Here is a 20,299-nt window from a genome sequence, read left to right on the forward strand (position 1 = left end):
GGTTCAGGCCTGATTCAGAGCTGAGTCACCTCTCTCCTCATTTTTTCCCTTTTTGTACATCTTCATAGCACGGGATGGCGCAAGCCGGATTATATATCATTTACTTTTGTGGTCGTTATTCCATTTGAAGCGTACGACGATCAGTCAAAGGAGCTGCTCGTAAATCAAAGAAGGCTTGACAGAGGAAAAAGCAACTCATGCACGATGCCAAAGGAATTATACAAAATGTCATGAAACTTTATTTTCAAAAGTGTCATGATAATATGAAAATATCAAAATCATTTAGCATCACAGTTTTCACTGTTAATATACAATCATCTCAGTCACACTTACATTCAATATATAAAAATAGAAAAAGGAACCTGTCGCTGGAAAATGCATATTATTGCTGAGTAAATCTGAGGCACTTCTATTGCTTTCTGAGTGCTGGCGAACTGTTTCTAAAGACTGTGCAAAAGTTATAATAAATTCACCCTAAGTCTAAGTTTGCACTTGTTCCCTATCTAGCAATGGCTTCAATATTCCTCTGGTTATACTGCCATTCATTCAAAATGCACCTTTTGGTATTGCTTGTATTAAAAAAAACAATAATAAACTGCTTAACAGCCATTGAGAGAGACATTGGTACAAACACTGTAGATAACATTGTGAAGGCATATAAAACTTCTAGACATGCAGAAAAGTGCATGAATAGCACAGGTAGGTGAGTACATGGTTTGACAAAGCTCGACACTGATTGCAATCACAGAAACACTGCTTGAAACGAGAGGCTTGCGAGCACTGAGCTATTTCGCACTCTGAAATGAAATCGGCCGGTAGTAGAAGAAAAAAAAAAAAGTCTGTAAATTTGTGAACAAACCCACTTTGGTGTGATTCCCTGACAGTTCTCCTGGGTTTGGGCAAAAAAAACAATAAAGAAGAAAGAGAGGAGGGTGTTTTTTTCTTTCGTTTGTTTTTTTGGTGGTGGTGGAAAAGGTATCCCAGTTCAGTGTGCTACACAACAACCAGATTCCTCATGTTTGTGCAGAAGAGACATCCTGGAGAAGGTTTTGGAGCAGTTCTTGCATTGGTATTTTTTCACATCCGAATGGGTCTGTAGGTGAGCCCTGAGATTGGACCTGTCCGCAAACGCCCTGTTGCAGTGAGGGCAGGAGAAGGGCTTCTCTCCTGTTGGAGTAGAAATGAGGGAAGAAGTTTGTCAGTGATTGCACACACAGAGACATTGTGGACTATATATTTTTGTAATGGTTGCAACACAGTTTAGAAGGCAAGCACTGCTGATGACTCAAAAGGAGAAAAAGAAAATAAAAAAGAATATCAGTCTGAGAGTTCAGTCTCACTACAACACAGTGGGGAGCTGTTAGAACCACTACATCATATATCAGCATGTTGAATCTGCTCCTGATGAATCTAAAGCTGCTTCTTCACACAGCAGGCCCCACTCTTATCACCAAGTCAACTCACCAGTGTGCGTCCTGATGTGTCCCTGGAGCAGCCACGGTCTGGAGAAAGCTTTCCCGCATATTTTGCAAACACAAGGCAAGGTGTGAGTCCTGATGTGCATTTTGAGAGCCCCCAGGCTAACGTACTCCTTCTCGCAGTATTTACAGCTAAAGGATTTCCTCGTTTGGGCGTCGCAGTGCAGCTGCTTGTGCTTGAGCAGTCCAGAGTACGTGGAGTAGGATTTACTACACAAACTGCACTGGAATTTCTCTGCCTCAACTCCGTGAGGGTCTGTTAGCTTGGGCAGCATCTGCTCGTCTTCATCGCTCCTCGGGCTCTCGGAGCCGCTGTGGTCTTTAGAGGAGGTGTCGGAGAGCGATGAGGGGTATCCAGAGATGGGAGAGAGGTCACTGGGGAGCGGAGATAGCGGCAAGTTGCTGGTAGTCCACACTGTGATGGGGCTGTACGCCGCCGGGCTCAGGATCTCAGGCTGGGGGATGACTGACAGGGGAAGAGCCTTGTAGATGTGCGGTGTGATGAACACTGGAAAAAAAAGACAGCAAGGGTTATGAGATGTTTGGCTGTCATGACTTCAGTGAAAAGCACAGATTTCAAAGTAGGTAGTCCAGTGAGTTTGAAACGAAACTAACTTCTGCAAAGTTAAAAAACAAAAGAACATGAAACGCGTCTGCCTGTGGGAAACACAACTTTTTAAACTTTTTAGAAAGTGAACACTGCTGCTTTATTTCTAAAAACAAAAAAACATCAAACGAAACTTTACCTGCTGGGCTTTCCAACTCACTATAATTTGGCTTCTTTGCGGAGTTTATGTGTTTCTTGACCAGAAAGGAGCGTGGCATCTTGGAAAACAAGAAGTCAACTTTTGGCAAACTTTTTTTTTTAGTTCTTAGTAAAAAGGAGATGAGCGTCAGTTTGCTGCGCGAAGACGGAAATCCTTATTGCTTAAGTCCAGTGGAGTGTCATCCTGCGTCGCTGCGCACTTGGAAACAGTGTAGCTGTAAAGAGCTGTAAATACTGCCTATCAGGTGCATGGGAGGAGCCACCGACTGCTATTTACATAAACTGGAAGCTCAAACCAATTACATTTCGTGTGTACCGCTGAACTGCAAAATGCGGGTTTAGCCTATGGTAGTGCTTGCACACCCCTAAGGGGCGGGGCTAGTGCCATTTATTCCAGTAAGACAGGTGCTTTGTGCATAGATGTGCAAAAACTTGGTTGTGATTCAAGCGTGCAAGTGGGTTAGTTAAGTGCAGTGAGATGAGGAAAAGGAGCAGAGTATTTTTTTTTAAAATATCGAAGTAACGAAAGAAAAGGAATTAGGACTTCAGGGTGACATAGATTAGCTACTTAAAATGCCATCGCTAATGCAATCACTGCACGGAGTGTGCACAGTGTCACTGATGATTGTTGTGTTATAAACCTCTGGGGACTTGATTATCCTTTATGGGTGGCATGCTTGAATTGGGGGAAGCTCCCACCAACACCAGCATGCATAATAATGTTGATGATGATAATAAATGGCTTGAAGGGAAAGGGGAGGTTTATAGTGCACACACATATTATTATATATGCATGTTTATTAACCAGGCAAGTGACTGCAGGAGAGTGCAAACCACCGAATGGCAAAACTGCATGCTGCCATCCACATTCTCATTCACTGGCTAAGGCAAAGAGTGGTCCCTTTCTAATGCAGTTTTCTGCGGGGAAAGCCACACATTTCCTTGCCAATAATGCAATAAGGCATTCATCCTTTAAATGTAAATTTAAGTGTAGTTCCCTCTCAAGGTCAGCATCATACCATAATCAAATTTATCCCTGCTGCTGCTGAACTGGAGAGGGAGAGGCAAACTTAGCAGTGTACGCCCCCTTGTGTTGGAGTCAGTTCTAAGAGACAGGGTGTGAGTCTTACATCTAAACTAACAGGGCAGGAAAAAAAAAGAAACCCACAAAGGCAAAGGCTTAGCTATGGTGATATTGAAAAGCAGCTCCTGGAGCACTTTGATTGGCTGGGTCAGCAGATATGAAAAGCTCCTTATGTCTGGGGCAAGCCTTAAGTTAATTGTGAACTGCTTATCTTATCTAGAAAACATAATTGCAGATCATGAATAGTTTCCCTTTGTGCCTGCTTGGATTATAAAGGGAAGGGAAGGTTATCTGTGCATAATAACTCCCGGCTACTGTCACACATTCAGCACTCTGTAGGCACGTAGGATGGGTGAGAAATGGTGGTGTTTGGTGGTGATCCAGCAGAAAACATTGTGCACTGTAGAAGGTAATGCTTTGAAATCAATATTACCCAGCAAGCAAGTGAAGCACTGCGTGCATGCTTAGGTGAAAAATGTCTCCTTGCAGTTTTCATGCTTCAGTTATGTTCTCTGCATTCAGAGCATGAGGATGCTGTTCTACTGACAGTAATGAAGGAGGGTGGGCAGAAGCTCGGGGCTCAACTGAAATCATATCACTAATTCTGAAAAGCAGAGGCTGTACTTCATGAGCTCTAAAATTAATTAACGGAGAGGAAGCCTTGAATCCTTGGCCCTACATTATGTCAAATCAGGACAGTGTAACGCCAGCAAAATAAATAAATAATTAAATGTGCTCGGTTAAAATGTGAACAGGACCGTGTGGTCAAGCACAGGTGTTTTCTGCCACACCGTCATGTTTTTCATTGCAGTTGAGTGCGATCCATCAGGACAGTGCAGGTTCAAACTGTTTTCCCAGTGTCACGTTTTCATATCACAACCAAAGAATTTTCCCCAGCAAATAGGAAATGATCAATGACTCTCATCACATTTGAATTCAAATTCAATTTCCAACCAGTGCACGAATATGTTATCACCATTTTCCTAATGAGCCTTTCCCACTTTGGACCAGTGAGGAGAGCACAGACGAGAACACGTACGCACGCACAGAAACCTCTCATGTGAAATAACTGCAGCTGTCCTCGTTTTGGCACATAACTGTCTGTTCGTGCAGACCCTCATCGCTCATAGTAAGAAGCTGATTAAGAAAATGGGTATAGATCCATTGCTCCACCTTTGTTGTTGTTGTTGTTTTTTTACAGTCCAGTTTTTGATGGTGTACCTAAAATGCAGATTAATCAGACACAGCGGCCAATTTTTCTTGATTTTAAAGTCTTTAGGGAGTGGCATACATTGAAATAACTTGTATGGCCTGCCTGCTAAAGCAGTAAAGCTGAGTCAGCTGCCATAATAGTTATGACAGAATTATTGCAAGTGATGGTGGAAAGTCTGAATTTTTAATGACATAGCCCTAGAAACTGTAAGTCAAATAGATTAAAGTTGTAATAAGGTCAAAATATCTCCAAGGCTTCTGTTGGGACCTACCTGAGGAATATATAAAAACATTAGTAAAGGTGTGAATTAGCTTTGGTGATAATGGATCACAGTTAAGCTTTTGAGGAGGACAGCCTTACTGCTGAAGACACCTATAGAGGCTGCTGTTGTATAGTGAAGTGTGAAGTCAGTGAGCACTTCCATTTATTATCTCCCAATCACACGTCTCCCCTTGGCATAGAGAACCAAGAGAGCAGCTGCAGGTTGCTGCAGCAGTACTGTGCCGTCCAGTGCAGCAGGTTTTGACCCTTAATTAACAAGCCTTAATTAACAGGCTGGAAATCCGGTATATGTGGACTTCAGACTGGAATGTGGTACGAGTGCTGCACAGTTTATGAGTAAGTGCTGCCCGAGAAGGCAGCTTGAAACGTCAGAGGAGTCAACTTGCTTCATGTGGGGAAACAGCGGGATCTTTCAGCTGGCATGATGACAGCATGGAAAATAAGGAGCACCTGGTCAGCCTGCGCAGCTGCTCACGAGAGGGCCTGAGGGAGAGAATCCAAATACTACCAAGTGACTGAATGCATATACAGTGTGTGTGTATGTGCATGTGCTCACTGACAGCAAAAACTGAGTCAGTGTCTGACTGTGCAAGACTGAGAAAATCCACCCATGCCTTTTTTCCCTTTTATAAACCATTCAGCTCAGAGCATTGTAACTCACGTGCGCCAATCATTTTTAAGAATGGTCTACACATGTAAGCAGACATGAAATTATGTTTTTCTTTTGGTCATCTGCACCAGGGCATAGCTTGGTAGAAAAATCTATCAGAAACTTGACCCTTTAATCTAAGCCTAACCTTATCCTGACCACAGCTTCAATCTAAAAAAATCAGTGATTCATGTCAAAGGGGCTTGCAAATCTTAGCCAGATCCCCACAATGTGACAGTTTGGACAGATTTATGTCTGCACAACATGTGCAATACTAATAAACACACACTTTTGGATTGTAGTTTCCAAATAATGAACCAAATACTAACCCCCCCACCCCCTATTTTAAAAGTGAGCAACGGCCACGTTGTCCTCACATTTCACAAATGTCCTCACATCCCAAGGTCTAAAATTCAAACCGGTCCTAACAAAGATAGACGTACGAGCTCACAAGCACACGCAAGCACAGAGGACCGCAGTGCACGCAAATGTGATTGGTAGAAATAATTTAAAAAATGCTTTGTGATATATTAGTGTGTGTAATGTGGGACAGAGCGACAGGGATCCCTGAAAACAGCAAAGAAAAAAGTAGAATCATGTAATATTTATGGATCCGGAGTTGTGCGGGTGCCTTGGGTAAACGAAGGCGATTGACGCGCGAGTTGAACCAGCCGCATGTGATCTCCAGCCTCAGTCATTTTGGCAGCGCGATGCGAGAGAGACAGAGAGAGAGGGAGAGAGAGAGACAGACGCGGAGCTATGAAAGCGGACCTTCTGCCAGAGATGTCGACGGAGAGGAATCCCTGAAACCACCGCTGCCCAGGAAATATGGACAAATCTGGTTCGGCGTGCGAGTGCGGGCTGTTTTCTGTCGGTTTTTGCATATTGCTACAGTGTAGTGGACCAGGATGCCGTGTGGGCGATGCTGCCACAAGGGATACGTTGTGATTTCGCAGAGATGTTTTAGCAACCGATGCATAAATTAAAATAAGAAGAAGAAGAAGGAGAAAAAAACAATCACATGATTGATTGATTGATTGATTGATTGATTGGAGTCCAAAGGAATCTAATAGGACATCACCACCTGTTACTAGAAAACCAGGTAAGCCTCACATACCTTTTTGTCGCTTTTACATTCACAGCCCATGACGAGCATTGGTACTTAATTATAATGTCCAGCATCTCTGAAATGAAGCATTAACCCACGCGCAATGCACTTTTTCTTGGTGGAGATGTTATTTGCGTTAATGGTGCGCTGAGATGTATCTGTCAGTCACCTATGGTGTAATGGATAATAAACCGTGGCATCCACCAATAGTTACGTTTGTGTGATGCAGTTAGCGGAACTTGCGATGGGCCTCGTGATAAATCAGTTTCCTTAATAGATGACATGCATGCGATATATGGGCTTGTAGAAACCTTTAACATTGGCTCGGTGCAGGTACACAGGCAGCACCCGCAGTTCCTCCAGCCAGTGCAGTGGCAGCAGACCTCCATAGTGCTATTCAGCTGCGTTAAAGTAGTCTCTTTGCCCTGGATGCCAGTAATCGACAACATTCCCACTTTTCTTTTAAAAAAAAGGCCATTTTTACAGCTCAAACGTCACTCAACTATTCGCAAATCCATCATCATCCCTGTATCCTCTTTCTCGAGCCTTCCCAGCTTCTGCTTCTTACAGAAAGCATCAAGGCAAAGGTCCATCTGTGGTAAACCTGAGGAGTATTTCAGCCTGCTGCTGCTGCTGCTGATGAGGATGATGCTGCTGGCCCTGTGTGCTTTATTAGCTTCGCAGAAAACTCTTGAATCCCTGAGTGTTTCACAAAATTTACGATGCCTCTCTCGCTATAAGCTGGTGTGGCAGGGTGCTTACAAGGAAGGCTTGCTTTTAATCCATTATGGGCTGACAGACAGTCAGTGCAGTGTGCATCTATGGAGCTCACTGAGATGTAGAAATCAGGCTTCACCTCAGTGCTTTCAGGCTTGTAGCCTCAGTGTGTCCAGCTCGCTGCTCGTACAGGCATATTGAGCTGAGCTGCTCCATTCCCTGGTCATAGGTCAGGTGCAATCTGTTTGATATACTGTGGGTCTCACTTCTTACGGAGGGGACACACACATTGACATGTCATTGATGATTTTATGTCCTAGCACATGCCTCCCTCCCATCCCGTTTGTGCTGATGTTCTAAATCAAAAAGGTGTTGGGTCAAGGTGGCAGAGGTACACTGTCAGGAAATCGGGCCTGAGTGAAACGCTGTCGCTCATGTCTGGTCCATATGTCAGGCGCGAGATAGCCAGGGACAAGTTGTTTGAATCCTCCACGCTGCTGTGTTGCTCTCCGGATCTGCTGATAACTGGAGACTAGACACTGAGTTGTACCCAACAAAATCATGATCTAAAACCTTCACACATACACACACACTGTTGATTGATTTGGAAACAATGTCTGCACTGCACAACCAAGTGTTCCTCCACACACTAATCAATAATCTGCTGTTCCTCCTGCAGCTGTATCCCACTGGGTCATTTAAAAATTGGGACTAGTTAAACGTCTTGAAATACACAAGTGGGAGAAGCCGTTCTAAGGCATCACTAGAAGCAGGGAATGTACACATTGCCATTAATTATACATGTTAACACATTCGAAGTGCTGTTATACTCCCCCAGCATTAGCCAGCAGCTTGATATGTAATAAGAGTTACTCTGCATATTCAAGGGTTCCACTTTCTGTACTCTAAGCGAGGCAGAAGTTCATTTCTTTAAAATGCCACATGGCTTTATTCAGTGACCTATTTTGATCATAAAAATGAGTGCCGGGCTGAAAACGTAGCACAAATTTCTTGACAACGGTGGCAGAGGAAACTCAGATAGTGGCAGCCAGGGTAAGGAAAATAGAAGGTGAAAATGAAAACATTTAAAGGAAGTGTTTTAGTCCTTCTGACATTTTACCTCCAGCAGTTGTTCTATCTGAAAGGCATTTGAAAGGCCGGACATCTTCATTACAATCTAGCCCCAGAGCCCAAAAAGCAGAGAGGAAAAATGTATCACACCTGATGTGTCTGTGGGGCTTTTACAGCGACTGTTTGTCCAGCCATCCATACGAACTGCTCCAGATGTTGAATCCACAGAGGAGGAGCCATATGCTTTTATTTGCAGCGTGATGTATGAGCAGCGCAAATAAAAAGAGAACTGTATATATTTCTCTCCGAGGGAGCGCGTGGGGAAAATATATTAGTGGTCTGTGCCACAAAGTCACTGTCATGCAACAGGAAAACCATTAGTCTGGCTTAGCGGAGACTGATGGCTAATGAAGCAAATGCGCACCAAACTCTTCATGGCGGGGAAGACAGAAGACACAACTCTCATTTATATGCACCTCATATACCAGCCCATCTGATTTAGAGCTTTGAGACTGCAATGTAGACTTAACTCACTGAAAGCTACACCTAGATGATGACTGCTTTGAGAAAACCAATAAGAGCTTATAATACCAATAATGATAAAATGAGACAAGCATGCTGGAAGTAACAAAACCCAGTGTAGAGAACCTTTATACCGGCACGAGTGGATTTCTGTTGAGGGTAAGCAGTGTTTCCTTTGTGCTTTACAACCTGTAAGGAGCCCAGGCTGGACAATTTTAGGTCACATTTGATTAATGTGGAGAATCTGCTTGTTCATTAAGCACTGCTGCCCTGACAGCACGCCAGAGTCGCAAATCAGCCTCAGTGGAAGCAGATCCTGTGCACTGTAAACTGCGGTGTTGTGTTTCCTTGTGAATGATTTGCAGTTCATTCAACATGTGAATAGTAAAATAGGGCAAACATAGTAAAACAGCCCTCAGCTGCACAGTTTTTACTTACAGTTGTGGAACAATTTTATGGGCCCAACTTAAACAACTGTGGATCGGTGCGCACCACAAGTTTATGTCTGGGTGAAGCAGCTAGTCAGCCAAAGTTATTTTATTTAAGCCATGAAACACCGTGGCGTCCACTCATGCAGGAATAACTTCAAGAGCTTCAGCAGCTGTAAATGATAAAATATAGATACATTTATTACTGGAATACGTGATATCAAAGGGGAAAATTAGGGACTTTCATCCGGTTCTCGAGTACATCCTTCCACAAAGAGCAGAAAAGGAAGAACATATAGGTTCTCTAAAATTAGATAATAAGCAGCCTGGAAGGCTGGCTGGTCTTTGGTACCTACTGATTAAAGATGCCTCAGCAGAGACCTCAAGGTTAGATCATTGCACTCCTGCAAAGGCTCCACCAAGCATGAGCCTTATAGATCTCTCCAGAGTAGTGAGACATCACCAAAAAAAATCAAACTTTAATACTGCTACAGCTTCTCGATTGTGAGGATTTACTGTTTTCTTCTTGTGTTTTAAATCATGTTGACTTTAATGCATTTTTGAAGATATTACTCTGATGAGCATTTTAAACTATTTCCCCATATTATATAGAATTAAATGTTTGTGGATAATGCAAAGGGATTTTTTAAGAGCAGTTTTCTGGTAAATATGTTGCAGATCAAATGACCACAGAGGAATCATTCATATCTCTGTGGCTTTTTCCTGTATTAATTCATATAAAAATCTTCCAAACAGAAGATTTACCCATGCACAACATACATATACGCTCATCAATCCCCCTACCCGATCCCAAGATAGTAATTTTCACATCACACATTATGAGTTTATAAATAATTTGTCCAAGCGTTTGAGAGATGGCTCTATACTTTTCTACTTTATATTTAGTAAGTGAACAGCTGCGTCCCTCGACTGTGTAGCATCATTTCAGCGTAGCCCAGCCTTCAGCAATATGCTGAGCTTTTTAATCCTTTCATGTACTCAACACACAGCATGGTGCCATTTCCAGGCCCCAAAGTCCTCCCCTGTGAGGCACTCCAGGCTTCATTGGTTAAAATCTAAAAATGATGACATGCACATTGTATATATATTTAGGATCTGTTCATAATTAGGAGAGTGAATTCTATTATTCAGTGTGGTATAAAAGCTGTGGCATTCATTTGATGAACCCAATTAAGACCCTCGTGTACGATATCATGCTTGAATTGCCCAGCCTATTTATCCTTAGGCATTGCATCATAATGTCATGTGTAATATATATTAAAAAAATGCAATTCAATTAAAGAACCTGTCAGCAGCAACCATGCTGCGGGATCGGTTTAGTTTAGAGTTTGTTATCCATCGTGTGCCTGTTTCTGCCCCCAGATATCCAGCGATGTAATAGGGAACCAGTTTGTGAGATGATTCTCACTGATTTAAGTTGGCACCTACCTGATATCTGGTGGCTCCCTGCTGCCAAAAAACATAAATCATAGTCAGGAAGGTCATGAGCTCAGTCTATAAATGTGTCTATCACTAATTTACTCCTCTGCCTATCATTCACGAGCATCTGGCATGAAGAGTGCCGCTGGCTGTAACTGGAGATCTCAGGTATCGACTTACGAGGTAATAAAATACGTTTTTTTTTTTTGACAAATACGCTAAAAGAACTGAAAACGTGGGGAGATGCTCTTTACATCTCGCCCCAATGATCGATCTCCAACGTAATCAGAGAAAAAAGAAAGAAGTGTAGCACCTCCAGCGTTACACTAAAACAGGCCCTGTTGAATACAAGATGTACTCTGTAAATACGCAACTGTTCAAACAGCTGCCTCTTGACATGAGCCTGTTCACTGCTGGAGTAAGGCTGAGGGCTGAGCTTATTAGCGTCAGCAGCAGACAAGCCAGCACACAACAGTTTTAGCACAATTCTTCGTGTCAAAACCAAATAATCAGTCAGCAGAGAATTATTCTGGCTTCAGAGTTGTGTCCATTTGTTGTTACTGCTTCGAGCTGCCTGCTGTTATTATGAAAGTAACAGTTGATTCACAGATTATCAAAATTCATAGATTTTAGCTTCTCAAATGTAATTGTTGCTGCATTTTTGGTCTTCTTTGGTAGAAAATGGAATTTATTTGGGTGATGGATCATCGATCCCAGAAACTTCAGTGCTTTTTGTATTTTAATTTTTGTATTTATATTTGTATTTTAGAAGACAATTATAGCTATAAAGTCAAGTGTAGTAAGGTGAAGGTTTTCTTTATGTGCTGTTCGGTTTTTTATGAAGCATATAGTTCATACACCAGAAGACAAAGTCAAAGCCGATCACTGTGCTGGCTCTTAAAACTTTAATTCGTACCTACCTAGAGGAAACAGACCCAACCAAACCAAATATAAAGATGACTGTCTTTTTGATGATTGTCTTTTTGTTTGTGTTGAGTTGATCGAGCATGGCTGATATCAGGATACTTTGCACTGATCTACTGGTATCGGCATTTATAACAGATATAACAAGAAGAGACAAGAGAAATACCTACTTGGCTCACTTTGACTTTGATTGTTTTCCGTTACAGTTAAGTACCACCAAATGTGCATGGGGTTGTTATAGCCAGGGGTGTACATAAGTGGTGCACAGGTGCGCATTCGCTGTCAAAATAAAAGGCGCGCACCAGATAAGAAGTTGCAACGTGCGTTTGCGTACATATAAAAGGCACTGTTTTTGTCCGCTAGAGTGGGATTTTCACGGCATATTCTGCATCACATCTCTGTACGTCCATCATTTGTTTGAAGCCAGCTCACCTCCTGGAATCACTTTTCTGAGAATACGCGCTTCTTTTGCGGTTCGGACTCCCTCTGACATTTCTTTGGAGGTTGAGGAACACCAAAGTAATTGCAGGAGCTTGCTTCTTCGACATCTTTAAGAGTTCTAAAAAAATGTCTGTACTCCTCCAGAAAATCGTATGTACGCAAACGCGCATTGCAACTTCTTATGTGGTGCGCGTCTTTTATTTTGACAGCGAATGCGCACCTGCGGACCACGTATGTGCACCCCTGGTTATAGCAGTGTGAGCAAAAGTCCCGTTATGTCATTGTATGCGACTCAAACACAACACAACAATGGAGGACGAGGAGGTGATGGTATACCTGTGTATGGCGTTTGTCAGATTTGGTTACCCGTGATTTGTGTGCAGGCATGTGCTTTATTGCCGGGTTTGGCGGTTTTAAGGAGTCGCTCTCATGATCCATCGAGTGATGTTATTGACTGGCCGATCGGTGGAACGAACAGAGTCGAGCAGAGAAGGTTCTAGTGGAAAAGGACTATATCTTATCACTGTTAATTAATGTTGCATAGTTTGCCCACCAAATGGCAATCTGTAACTTCCCTTTTGGCCACACGTGTTTGGAGTGCCACAATTACAACAACCAGCTGATCCGAGCAGTTGTAAGCGTAAAGGAGTCATTAAATAACCACACGTAACAAATGCTAGAAAAAACTGTTTAGCTTTCAAGAATCTGAAATAAATATAAATCTGGCAGTATATCAGAATATTGGTGCTTTCCAGATTAAGTCAGTTTTTACCTCTCTGGTGCCCCCTTAACCTCGGATTTCCTTCTCAGAAAGCCAGAGCTGCTCCACTAACCCTGAGCCAACAGTTCGAGACAGCAGCAGTGAATGTAAACATGAATAAAACTATAAAACTTGTAGTGTCGTGTTTTTGTCACTTGCTAAAAATTCAACGCACAGAGCACTGACAAGACGGTTTCCATGACTGTGCTGCACCGATGTTCTTAAATCCAAATATTATTTTGTAATGCTGGTGGTAATGAATGACTCTACCTTGCTAAAAAACAAGACAAGTCATGTTTCTTGCTTGCTTGTCTGTAATGATAAACAGTTATGATCACAGATCAGAAATAACTGTTGGAGGATGATGATATGATGATGTAAATTTCTTTACAAAGCAGCTAAATGTAATTCATACTTTGCCCACGTTGACTCTACAGCTTTAAAAGTTATAGGCTGGATTCAGAAGGTAAACATATCAGGCATTAGATGAAGCTGCCAGCTCATAACAGAAGTGTCATTGTTTTCTCACGTGAACTGGCAGATCTTGTGAAATCTCATCAGTGCAATGCCGTTGCTGTTGAGTGGAACTGCTTCTGAGACGCCATAATATTTGAGTAACATAATACCTCCTATCATCGCTCTCCAAATTAAAAAAGCTGCACTCTCAGGCACCATATGTTCCAGGTTGCAGAACAAATGAACATACAGTAAGTGAAACCCATCTCAATTTTCGAGAGGGAAAGCTACGTGTGGCGGAGCACTCTGCAGACAGCTGCTCCACCTACGCACAAACGGCCATTTATCATCCTGTATGGGCCACAGCTGTCCTCAGGTCTACGAGATGGAGATGTCATGTTACAATCTCCACACCATCTAGCTAATCTCACGCTGCTCTCTTGCTGTGTTTTCAGCTATTGTGTCAGACACAAGAGCGTTATTTGAAAAACATTGCTTGGCAAATTGGTAGGACTGAAAATATCTGATGGCGTGGTTGTAAAAGGAGTTCTGCTGACTCGACTTAAAAGGCACAAAAGGTTTGGCCTATTTCATCTTTGGAGAAGCGCTGGCATCTGACAGGATATACAGGAGGGCACCTGTGAAGACAAAGTGCTCATATCAGAGCTGCAGACACATTTTTCAGCTGACCATGTGAAGGCATTCATTTTTAAAGCAGGCCTGCAAATGATGTCAGGATTTTTCTTACATCCGTTACACACAGCCGGCCTGACTCTGACAGTTTGGAGAGCAAGTGGAGGCAAAAGCCTTAAAAAGTTCAACCTTTAAAATTAGCAACAGCGCTTAGCACAATCAGTATATCAGTGAAACTAACACACTTTCACAAATTTAGAAAAAAAACATGTCATAGGTAAAAAAAAAACATTTATTCTTCTGTAATAATAATCAGAAATAAACAGGACAGTTCATGTCATAGATGCTAAAATCTAATTTACTACAACCTTTACTACTGCTTTCCATATCTCCCACTCATCCTTTCAGTTTACTGCATCAGGAAATTTCTAATATTGGGAGTCACAAGATCCAGGTTTTGCATATTTAAGCTGGTTTTATCTTAATAAACATTCATTCAATCTTACCAATAATCAATTTATTTTTGGAAAACATAGAGAAAAGCACAAAAATCATTAAATGATGGAATTAAAAAATCGAATCAAAGTTGGTAAAGATAAATTCTTCTTATTAACTAGTAGTGGTACTATAATGCAATACAGTTCACGCTACACTGTAAAGAACAGTTTCAGACTACAGTCAGATGCCAGTTTATTAAGAACATATTGTTAAAGCAAATGTAGTGCAGTATATTCTCATGCAACACAGTCTCACTGCAGTTTGTGAAATAGCCTGAACGTGTGATTCATGTTACTGGACGGGAATCTTACCTCCTTATTTTTGTTAACCTGAGCATGAGTTTGCATCAGATCAGTGCTTTATTCATTCATTCATGTCCATGAACTTGAATTGAAGATTTCCCACCTTTAAAAGAGGAAAAGTCCTCTTTGGAAGTGGCTTAAATCATTTCACAGCTCACGGGAACCAGCTAGGACTACAAGGATTGTTTTTTTGTTTTTAAAATTTTCCAAATAAAACATTTGCAAAAGAAAAATAGTACTTAATTATAATTTCAAATAAACAACGAAAGGTCCAAAAATGATTGCCACTTTTTCAAATCTCCACTTTCTCGGTTGCCAGGGTAACTATGAAGACCACACAACATACATGTTTCAGGCTGGAAACATGCTTCCCGTTGAAAGACTCAAAGCTATGCTGACTGTGTTATAAACACAGGCTAATTTGGGCCCATGTACACAAACAAATGGATCTTTTTGCCATAAATTGAGGTTAATAATATTGAAGAGGTGAATAAAAATCCACCTCATTTATAGTTAGTTAGTGAAGGATTATTTATGCCTACTGAGATGAAGACCTCTTTTGCATACAAAACCTCTATAGTAATATAATCCACTAAAGACAACTGCTACACACACACACACACACACACACACACACACACACAATGTATGAGAAATATGGGCCAGTAAAGTTTTACAGCTACCCAGAGAAATGAACGTCTTCACAGCTTCAAGCTGTGTTGCAGCTCATTCCAGCATTAAGGTGCTTAATGCTGGAAATCAGTCGTCACCAGTTCAGACTTTGTGTGAGGACTTTTCCTCTCTCCTGGGAGAGGTTAAATCAACACCTTTTTGAATCACATTCAACAGAAAACAAATACTGAAACTGTCACTGTGGGCTTTATTACACTGTGTTAGCTGGTATTTAATCTATTTTAGGTGTATTGATTGTTCTGTGTTGGAAACACTTTCTAAGGGAAACAAATACTTGCTTATTTTCTAAAGACCAAGCGAGGAGATATCGGTGAGTCATTAGCTAATAATTAGATCATAATGATCCGCTACTTATTTTAATTATCAGCTACTGTTTTCACGCCGCCTCAGATAATAAAGCATCTTGCTCAGTAGATACTCAGTAAATGATTGTTTCTTCAGGATTACTTTGCCTTTACCTGTTTGTGTGTCCACTCATGTAACAGAAAAACATTCTCACATCATCACAATGAAAGGTGAAAGAAAACTGTGTAGCTAAGCTATAGTAAAAAAGAATAAACACTAAACAGACATTATTCATTTTAAAGAGTTCAACATTCAAGTTTCCAAAATGCAACCCAGCATGAGAAAGAAAGTTTAAAAGAAACTGACTAAAAGATCGACGCTGCACCCGTAGGAGCTGCTCATCCATTGAAACCCATCCCACGAAGCTCCCAGTGCACAGTTTTTGTTCTGCTGTTAATGTCAGAGGAGGTTTTTGGGACCCAAAACCAGCGACCCTGCTCTGTGACATTACGTGGTCTGCTGAGGTGCTTATCTAAACTCTTCCACTTGGCAATAAAACCTCTTAAAGTTGATAGCTGACCATCTAGGAGAGAAGAAGATTTCACCGACTCATTTGTTGCACTGGTGGCGTCCTACACTACCACGCTCGATTATGTTAAGCCTTTTAATATGATCCGTTCTTTCCCAGACTTAAGTAAGAGGTGAGGCCCAATACTTCTGTCCAACAGCTTGAATCAGCAGCTGGAGATCTGAGACTGATCATTTTTTAAAAGAATAATGATATCACACAGCTATATTGAGTTCTTGCGCTGATTCTGACATAATATTAGTATTTGAGAGTTTTCTGAAAATTTCTTCTGTTTCGATTCAGCCCATATTCCTTAAAGGTGCTCGCGCTCTTGTTCCCTTCTCTGTTCTCCAGTGATTAACAAACATTTGCAAGTTTCACTAAGTCTACTTTTACAGTATAATCAGAAGTCAGTGATTTATGCATGAAATGTGGCCTCAAATGCATATACTGTGAGTTCTTTTAATCGCGCGGAACAATGATCAAAGTAGCAACGCCGCAACTCAACAAAAGGGTGGCAACGAGCCAAAAATACATACTAACGAGGAGGGTTTCTCAAGGATGAGCAATGGGAAGTTAATAAACGTGTTGAGATAGTCATGTGTGCTTAGCATACGAAGAACACAAGAAAGGCGAAGAATATGAGTTAATTGCATTTCGGCATTTGCGTTCATGAATCGACAGTGGGGTGTTTGAGTGCATCCTTCATCTTAGACTGAGAAACGAGATTCACAGTTGTGAGTTTGTGTTTGCATCTCTGCTTTTTTTTGTTTGTTTTTTTTAACCAGGTGGTTATTTAAAAAAAAAAAAAGCTGTGAATTTGCTTCTGATTCAACATCCCACATAAACGCAGCATTTGCAGTGAAAACACACTTGTCTGTATTAAGATTCTTTTGAGTCGTAGCCAGAAGCATGTAATCAACAGTCAGCCTTGTTTCAGAGCATTACTTGAAGACTTGCATTTTCTTTTCTTTTCTTTGTTTGTTTCAGCTCTCGAGTGGTTCTAGGATCAGGATGATACCATAGCCACATCCTCCTCCTGCTACTGCAGCACGACCACCGATAAGGGACCTCGAGGAGAGAAACCTCACTTCACGATAGCCTCTTTTTGCTCTCCAGCACCGGCTCCTCTGGGAATAATCCTGCAGCACTTACAGAGTAGCAGGAGAGGTGACAGCATTGCTCCCCCACCACCCAAGTCTGACAGCCATGATCCGGGAAGGCCCTCTGCTACGGCTCAGATCGGGGATCAACTCACTGCTCGATGGCTAGGGCTGAACGTACAAAGAGCTGGGGGCCTTTCTGCTGAGGTAAGTCTCCGACTCCCTCTGCAGCACAGGTTCTATAATTCAAGTATGAGCCATTTTTGCTCTGCGCTCGTTTTGTCGAGTCAAGTGGCAGTCATGTCTGATTATAACTGAGTGGAACCGGTTTATGTAAATGCGGCTTTCTCACAACATTACTCAAAGACTACTTGCGTCTGTATGGAAGCAGTCAGATAATTTAAAATGCGTGCATGTTATTTTGGGCAGAGCGCACTTTTACTTTCTAAACACATAATCTGTAGTAGTTTTGTAGTAGCACTTTCCACAGTCTTCTGCTTCCACCAGTAACACGGTTCATTTCTGGGAGTGCTGGATTCGATATTGAAACATTTATTAGGATACCTGGGCTCTCACCTTTGTAATAAATTATTCATTAACCCTTAATGGTCTCCGGTTGTCTCCTGACATTGCTCAGTGAGGATTTTCTTTTGTTCTTGTCGCTTAGAAGAGGCACGTTTCAATGAAAAAAACATTTCTCTCCTTTGTCTGTGTTTTGTATGAGACTATAATGAGAATAGGCATCCCGCTAACAATGCTGGTTTAAATCAGCTCTGTGGTTTTGCTGCAGCAGGCCAGTCGTGTCTTTAAGCATTTGTCTCCTCCGACTAACTCAGTCTTGTTTTTCTCTATTGCAGTATCCCTCACTGCATAGTAGCACATGGATTTCAAGACTTCAAATGAAGAGGTTGGTAGAATTTAATCAATGTAACAATTGAGCAAGATTATAGAAAGCGGCGAGGCATTTTCAGGCACTTGGAAACAGTGTTAAAGCATGCAAGGTATCTGAGGGCCTGTGGCTACAACAGCAGCGGGGCACATACAGTGCAGTTTGTGCATGTGCAGTCTCACTGGGCCCCCTTTATCCCCCTTTAATCTGTCAACTGCAAACTCCCCCCACAAAAAAAAAACAAGTAAAGCTACACAACAAAACACACCACTTAATGTCTTTTAGCTTTCACTTTATGAGTTCATCTTATCTGACATCCTGAGCAACAAGGGAAGGTGGTGATGATGGATCTGCAGCTGATTTACTCTCTGATAGCGTTTCTCAAGCAGAGACCATAGCCGCTTCATTTATCACCCAGCTATCATAAATTAGCGAGGCTAGCCATGTAACATGCCGGCACAAAGGCACACCGAAACCCTCTGTGCTTTTCATCATGCTAACTTCTGCTTACTTGCATCCTCTCTCCTTCCCTGACCTGGAAAATGCACGGAGAGTGGAGGCTTCTGGATGAGTAAGAGTGAGGAAATACAGGTGTACCCTGTGCTGAAGTCTTTTATATGCTGGAATGATGTATACATGCTGCAAGTTTTTTCTTGCAGCGCCTATGACAGAACAAAGTTGCAGTTGTGATGCAACACAATACACACTCATGGGAGGGTGATCAATCTTGACAGTTCAGAATATACAGGCTGATTACTTGCTAAATGTGTTGGCGTCACAGAGTCGCAGCTTTTTTCACTCGCTTAATGGATGAATGAGGAAATGTAAAATATACAGATCATCAAAGCCACAGCTTTTTATTTATTTATTTTTTGAATTTGCAATCTGACGCTGCTGTATGGTGCATCATTGTGCAGATGGTGCTGCAAGTAAATAAATAGCTCAGAAATCATAACAAAAAAACCCACCCCAGCAACACTGACTTAGAAGATTAAAAGGAATGTTCAATGATAACTAAATCATTAACAGTGATTCTGCTGTTACAGAGCAGCCATGTTGATCAAAGTGTGCATCGAAACGAATAAAGACCTCTTTTTTATGTTAGAGAAGAGGCTCTTTGGGCACTCGTACCAGCTGGGGTTGACAGTTTTGCAGCACATCACAAGTAACTGATGCTGCTAAAGACTGACCCGAGGAACCGAGGATTTCTCTTTGGGCAGCTTCCTCGCATCTCTGCCTTGCATCGCATCTCACAGCTGGGAGATGCTGAGATGTGAGGCACGCGATGTTGACAAGCTGGTTTTCCGTTTTTGCTCCTCGACCGTCTTTTTTCAAAATGCAACAAAGTTCACTGCAGGTCCTCTTGATAGGAAACATCAGAAAAATTTATTTTCCTTTAAAAAAAAAATTAATCTCGTTTGGCGTTCGCTGTAATGGTCCTTGATTAAAAGAAGATTTCCTCATAGTTTGCCACATGCACGCCAGCAGACTACAGCTGATAATGGTGGGGTGTTTCGGAGGTTGGTGTGAATTATAGTGAATTATAAAATAGGATAAAGGATGAGGTTCATTATGTACAATACAAGCACTGCAGCGGGTCAAATAATGCTCAGTCACCTGAGATGCTGTCTGACCCGGCTAATATACAAACACTACTACCCTCATTTCGCTTGGCTAATGACTTTCACACAGACACACATTACCTCAAATAACGTGAATTAATGGCTCCCTCATTTCATTTCTCACGCTGCAGCTGCAGGCGAGGGCTTGGCTCTTCACGTTCCTCATTTAGGGTGAAAGATAATATGCTCCGCAAACTGACTTTGATTCAAGTTCGACCCGCAATTTTGAGAGATACTCTCGCTGTCTCTCTGTCTGAGAATAGCAGTCATGCAACCAGCCTGTCTTGTGAACCGATGAGTGGCGTATCCTGGGCGACAAGGATACTGACACTGGTGGCTTTCTTCTATTAGCAGTCTTGTCAGGTGA

At 41.9% G+C, this 20,299-nt stretch overlaps 2 protein-coding genes across 4 annotated transcripts in view; one reads left to right on the forward strand and one right to left on the reverse strand.

The window, feature by feature from the left end:
• Nucleotides 1–216: 216 nt before the first annotated feature.
• Nucleotides 217–2,478, reverse strand: snai2 (snail family zinc finger 2). The gene is made up of 3 exons (XM_005912613.3): nt 2,225–2,478; nt 1,465–1,986; nt 217–1,167 (listed from the first exon to the last, which is right to left on the reverse strand). Exons 1-3 carry the CDS (start codon nt 2,301–2,303, stop codon nt 986–988), a joined length of 783 nt encoding a protein of 260 aa, XP_005912675.1. The 5' UTR covers nt 2,304–2,478; the 3' UTR covers nt 217–985.
• A 3,456-nt stretch (nt 2,479–5,934) lies between these two features.
• Nucleotides 5,935–20,299, forward strand: part of sntg1 (syntrophin, gamma 1) — a 40,595-nt gene continuing 26,230 nt past the window's right edge. Inside the window, exons 1-3 of one of the 3 annotated variants that reach the window (XM_014332340.2) lie at nt 5,935–6,574; nt 17,309–17,628; nt 18,279–18,328. In XM_014332340.2, coding sequence (XP_014187826.1) covers nt 18,302–18,328 — 27 coding nt within the window. In that variant the 5' untranslated portion in view covers nt 5,935–6,574; nt 17,309–17,628; nt 18,279–18,301. The remainder of the gene's footprint in view (nt 6,575–17,308; nt 17,629–18,278; nt 18,329–20,299) is intronic. The other 2 variants (XM_014332338.2, XM_005912611.2) reach the window with 2 other exon arrangements.

This window comes from Haplochromis burtoni, unplaced genomic scaffold (genome assembly GCF_018398535.1).
Source record: "Haplochromis burtoni strain Fernald_Lab_line unplaced genomic scaffold, NCSU_Asbu1 Contig_3, whole genome shotgun sequence".
In the NCBI taxonomy this organism is placed as follows: Eukaryota; Metazoa; Chordata; class Actinopteri; order Cichliformes; family Cichlidae; genus Haplochromis; species Haplochromis burtoni.